The sequence below is a fragment of the Nerophis lumbriciformis genome, linkage group LG20 (assembly GCF_033978685.3).
Source record: "Nerophis lumbriciformis linkage group LG20, RoL_Nlum_v2.1, whole genome shotgun sequence".
Taxonomy (NCBI): Eukaryota; Metazoa; Chordata; class Actinopteri; order Syngnathiformes; family Syngnathidae; genus Nerophis; species Nerophis lumbriciformis.
Window position 1 is genome coordinate 19,386,501 of NC_084567.2, and position 6,000 is coordinate 19,392,500.

Genomic DNA, 6,000 nt, shown 5'->3' on the forward strand with positions numbered 1-6,000 from the left:
TGTAGTGCTAAACTCTGCAGCAGTTTAGCATGTTAATATAGTATAGGCTAGTTAGCGCTCTGTGATCACGACGCCGCTAAAAATAGTTTGTCTGCGTTAGCACTTATAATAACAATATTGCTAATACTTGGTTAATATTCAGGTCAGGAGAAGGAGTATTGTTGGCGGTTTTGGATATTTTTTAGAAGGACTTTACGGGCCCAATATTGTACTGTCATTAGCTTCATTGTTAGCCACCTCTTACTTGCCGTATTTCACGGGTTAGAATGCATAAAAAAAGAAAAACATATGTGATCTTGTCTCACATAGGCAAAATTCCCCCCCCCAAAAGGACAGTTAATTTTTAAGTTATTGAATATCTCATGACATATGATTTGTAGGACGTTTAATGATGAAACATTTGAATTTGAGTTAATTACCAACGTTACTCACCTGGAACGCAGGTAATGTTTAAGAAGAGTGAAGACACAAACTAGCTTGTTGCTTCCCAAGTTTCCTCTGAGGGGACGGGGAGGAAGTGGCCACGCCTAAAAGGGACCTACGGGAAACAACTCCAATACACGTTAGTTCCACTTGTCATTTCTTGAACATGGATTGAAGAATGGCTACTTCATACTTTTATGAATTAAAATTGTTTCAAATAAAATTAAATCAAGGAAACAATTATTAGTATCAGTTATATGATAACATGATCATTTCATTTGCACAAATATTACTCTACTGCTAGGAAATATTCTGAAATATTGGCTATACTTTTATTTTTTTGATTATTTTCATTGTAAACATTCCATACATGTATTCCATATTTTCATTCTTTGGAAGCGACATCACTAGTTTGAATTTTTCCTCGCCTGAAAAAAAAAGGGTAGCATTTTAACAATATAGAAATAAATTACACAAATAATTAGTAAAAGTATAAATAAAACTACATTGAAAATTAGGGCACAATAACAATGTGATTACAAAATTATACGATCATACCTGGTGTGTGTACGCTTGAAATTCTTCCCATTAGACCAGGAGTGGCCAAACCTTTTCCACTGAGGGCCATAGGAAGCAGGGGCCATTTTTTAAAGAACTATAACATGTCATTTTGGTAGACAATTTGTGGGCTAAAAGCCAAAACTTAAATGTTAACAGTTAGCACACTGGCCAGATAGCATCAAATGACAAAAAATATGAACAAAATGAGCCAAAAAACCTAGCATGTTAACAGTACTATGCTAACAATAGCATGCTTTTTAGTTAGCATCAGTGAAATACCAAAATATATTACTCTGAGGTGTGTACCTAGTTAAAAATAATGTAGAAATCAGGTAGAAAATATGACTGAGGTGAATACCTACAAAATTATCTAAAAAAAAAAAAAAAAACCTAGCATACTAACATCAGCATGCTAACAGGTGTCATTCGTCAAGTAAAAAAATATTTGATGATGAGGTTTACACATGCAAAATTTGTGGAAACGGTAGGATAACAACAATTGTGTCGCTGGGCAGTAAAAAAATAACTACGGCTGCAAATGGCCCCCAGGCCGCACTTTGGACACCCCTGCTTTAGAATAATGAACCCTAAAAATGAATCCAAATAATAAATAAAATAAAAATAAATACATTCAAAAAATATTAATTAATACAAATAAATATATTTATATTTATTTATAAATGTAAAAAAATAACAATATATATATATATATATAAATATATTAGGGCTGTGAATCTTTGGGTGTCCCATGATTCGATTCAATATCGATTCTTGGGGTCACGATTCGATTCAACACGATTCTCGATTCCCGATTCAAAAACGATATTTTTCCGATTCAAAACGATTCTCTATTCATTCAATACATAGGATTTCAGCAGGATCTACCCCAGTCTGCTGACATGCAATCAGCGTAATAGATTTTTGTAAAAAGCTTTTATAATTGTAAAGGACAATGTTTTATCAACTGATTGCAATAATGTAAATTTGTTTTAACTATTAAATGAACCAAAAATATGACTTATTTTATCTTTGTGTAAATATTGGACACAGTGTGTTGTCAAGCTTATGAGATGCGATGCAAGTGTAAGCCACTGTGACACTATTGTTCTTTTTATTGTTTGTTTTTTATAAATGTCTAATAATAATGTCAATGAGGGATTTTTAATCACTGCTATGTTGAAATTGTAACTAATATTGATACTGTTGTTGATAATATTAATTTTTGTTTCACTACTTTTGGATTGTTCTGTGTCGTGTTTGTGTCTCCTCTCAATTGCTCTGTTTATTGCAGTTCTGAGTGTTGCTGGGTTGGGTTTGGTTTTGGAATTGGATTGCATTGTTATGGTATTGCTGTGTATTGGTTTGTTGGATTGATTAATAAATAAATAAATGCATTTAAAAAAAAAAATCGATTTTTTAAAAATGAGAATCGATTCTGAATCGCACAACGTGAGAATCGATTTTGCCCCACACCCCTAATATATATATATATGTATATATATATATATATGGCTGATTCTGATTCTGATTCTGATATATATATATATATATATATATCCATCCATCCATTTTCTACCGCTTATTCCCTTTTTTGGGGTCACGGGGGGCGCTGGAGCCTATCTCAGCTACAATCGGGCGGAAGGCGGGTACACCCTGGACAAGTCGCCACCTCATCGCAGGGCCAACATAGATAGACAGACAACATTCACACTCACATTCACACACTAGGGCCAATTTAGTGTTGCCAATCAACTTATCCCCAGGTGCATGTCTTTGGATATATATATATATATATATATATATATATATATATATATATATATATATATATATATATATATATACCAGAATCAGAATCAGAATCAGCCATATATATATATATATATATATATATATATATATATATATATATATATATATATATATATATACGTTAGGTCAGGAAAAAGCACAGAGGCTATTTCATCAGGGCATCCCCTGAAGAGCAGGGAAACCTGTGAAACAGGCTTGTAGCCTCTGTGTTATTTCCTGACCTAACGTATATTCCGCTCTACCCCGGTATTGAGCACTGTATAACGGATAAACCACAGAAAGCTTGACTATATATATACATATATATAATTAAAAAAGGTTAATCCAAATCCAAATGCAGTTTGCTTTTACTCCCTTTCTAGTCCAGTTGCCAGTCGGTTGGCACGCACCTGCAGAGGTGCGTGCCAACCGTGTCATGACCAACGCCAAATTTGCTTGTGCAGAGAAAACGACTCCCAAACAAACGACCCACAACCGGGGATCAGTCTTTATCGTTCCCTCAAAAGAGCCATTCAAAAGACTTGAATCATTCGCTAACGTCCCATTTCTACTGCCCATTTATATGCTCGTGCTTCTATCTTCGTGTTTGGCGGACATTCTTCTACTTATATGAAGCATTGAGCGTCATAGAACACAGCTGTCCGAGAGTCGTGCGGGTTTGAAAACTTTTGCTCAGTCCTGAACCAGGAAAACAGCAAAACATTCAAAACTTGGATTAATATTACCTTTCTTCCTTGTCTTTGTTGTGTTTCCCGGAGGTGGGAGATCAAATGAAACTGCTGCACAACTGCTGGTCTGAACTTCTGGTCCTGGATCACATTTTCAGACAAGTGCAACATGGGAAGGGAGACAGTATCCTGTTGGTGACCGGCCAAGAGGTAACTTCTCTCCCACGCAGCGCACTTTCAAACATTGGCCTCGTTTCTTCCCTGGATCCTCAACACATCCTGCACTTTGTCAATGTTTGCATTCAAACAAAACACGTGTTTACTATATACACCTGTATGTATATATATATATATATATATATATATATATATATATATATATATATATATATATATATATATATATATATATACAGTGTTTCCCACACATTCATTTATTTGTGGCGGCCCGCCACGAAATAATTACGTCCGCCACAAATGGATTTTTCGGCTTTTGACTCGGTCGACCGCTCATAAAAGCAATGGGACTGTCTGTGAATGTTGCTTGTAGTTACACCTCAGGTGCAGTAGGTGGCGGTAGCCTACTATGCACTATGCAATAGCACTTAATTCACCTGGTGGGCCAGAAGAAGAAGAAGAAGAAGAGTGACGGACGGACGGACGGACGGAATCAAAATACTCGCCGGCTACTTTTCATAATGATGGCGCTTCCTACGTTTCTACCTCAAACGTCCAAAAGCTGCTGAAAGCCTTGATCCAGGATGCCATGGGGAAAAAAACTTAAATGGTGCCTTTTGGCGACAGTTAGCAGCTTGGTGGCTCATAGCCGGCTAGCTAACGCTTGCTAGCGTGGTAGCATTGCTTCATTTTTACAGATGTTATAGGTAGATAGTAGTGATGGGTCCGGCAACACCGATGCATCGGCGCATGCGTCGAGCTCATAGAGCTAAACCCTGTGTCGGTGCGCGTACCGCTTTTAGAAAGTCACGTGACCGATCATGAGCTGTTTTGGTCACGTGACCGATACGCGAACTGTGTCGCACTGACGCCTCCTCTATGCCCTGTGAGCGGCTCTTTTCTACAGCCGGAGAAATAATAACTAAGAAGAGAAAGCGTCTAAAATTGAATACGTTGGAAAAACTGTTTTTTTTTTAATAAAAATGTGTAAAAATAAATAAATAATAATTTCCAGGTCCACAAGCATCCTCATTCACAACACGTTCTCTTAGATTTCCATGTTATGATACATGTTCACATTATTTGACTGTATCTAAAAAAGACAAAAAATATATTTTTATTTAAATGAAGTTATGAAATAATCCTAAATGAAATACAATGACTTGGTTTATATTATTGTATATACTAGGTCAGTGGTTCTCAACCTTTTTTCAGCAATGTACCCCCTGTGATTTTTTTTTTAAATTCAAGTACCCCCTAATCAGAGCAAAGCATTTTTGGTTGAAAAAAAAAAGATAAAGAAGTAAAATACAGCACTATGTCATCAGTTTCTGATTTATTAAATTGTATAACAATGCAAAATATTGCTCATTTGTAGTGGTCTTTCTTGAACTATTTGGAAAAAAAAGATATAAAAATAACTAAAAACTTGTTGAAAAATAAACAAGTGATTCAATTATAAATAAAGATTTCTACACCTAGAAGTAATAATCAACTTAAAGTGCCCTCTTTGGGGATTGTATTAGAGATCCATCTGGATTCATGAACTTAATTCTAAACATTTCTTCACAAAAAAAATAAATCTTTAACATCAATATTTATTTAACATGTCCATAAAAAATCTAGCTGTCAACACTGAATATTGCATAGTTACATTTCTTTTCACAGTTCTTTTTGACAGACATTTTAGTGACAAACCTGAGCTTGTGCTTCACTGAGTTTATGAACTTACATTCATATTTTGTTGAAGTATTATTCAATAAATATATAAAGGACTCTTACTATTATGTTGGATCCACTATGGACTGGACTCTCACAATATTATGTCAGACCCACTCGACATCCATTGCTTTCGGTCTCCCCTAGAGGGGGGGGGGGGGGGGGGGGGGGGGTTACCCACATATGCGGTCCTCTCCAAGGTTTCTCATAGTCATTCACATCGACGTCCCACTGTGGTGAGTTTTTCCTTGCCCGTATGTGGGCTTTGTACCAAGGATGTCGTTGTGGCTTGTGCAGCCCTTTGAGACACTTGTGATTTAGGGCTATATAAATAAAGATTGATTGATTGATTGATTGATTTTTGAATTGTTGCTATTTTTAGAATATTTTTTAAAAATCTCACGTACCCCTTGGCATACCTTCAAGTACCCCCAGGGGTTCGCGTACCCCCATTTGAGAACCACTGTACTAGGTCATAAAATCAGTGTCAGTTGAGTCGGTCCATAGGTTGCCTGTAGGGATTTTTAATGTCCAGCAGATGTCATTATTTAGTGACACAGTATCGACACAGTATCAATACAGTTTTGCAATGTGTCAAAACGCTTCATGACGCCTCATCAACCCATCACTAGTAGATAGG

General features: G+C 36.1%; 1 protein-coding gene and 1 long non-coding RNA gene across 3 annotated transcripts in view; one reads left to right on the plus strand and one right to left on the minus strand.

Annotated features, from left to right (window-relative positions):
* Window positions 1-497, minus strand: part of LOC133619512 (uncharacterized) — a 141,166-nt gene extending 140,669 nt beyond the window's left edge. Inside the window, exon 1 of the long non-coding RNA XR_009817427.1 lies at window positions 433-497. This is a non-coding gene — a long non-coding RNA (uncharacterized lncRNA). The remainder of the gene's footprint in view (window positions 1-432) is intronic.
* Window positions 1-6,000, plus strand: part of nr5a1b (nuclear receptor subfamily 5, group A, member 1b) — a 57,149-nt gene that overhangs the window by 22,307 nt on the left and 28,842 nt on the right. The window contains exon 5 of one of the 2 annotated variants that reach the window (XM_061980569.1): window positions 3,555-3,674. The exons of the other annotated variant lie outside the window; for it this stretch is intronic. Coding sequence (XP_061836553.1) covers window positions 3,555-3,674 — 120 coding nt within the window. The remainder of the gene's footprint in view (window positions 1-3,554; window positions 3,675-6,000) is intronic. 2 annotated transcript variants of the gene reach the window in all.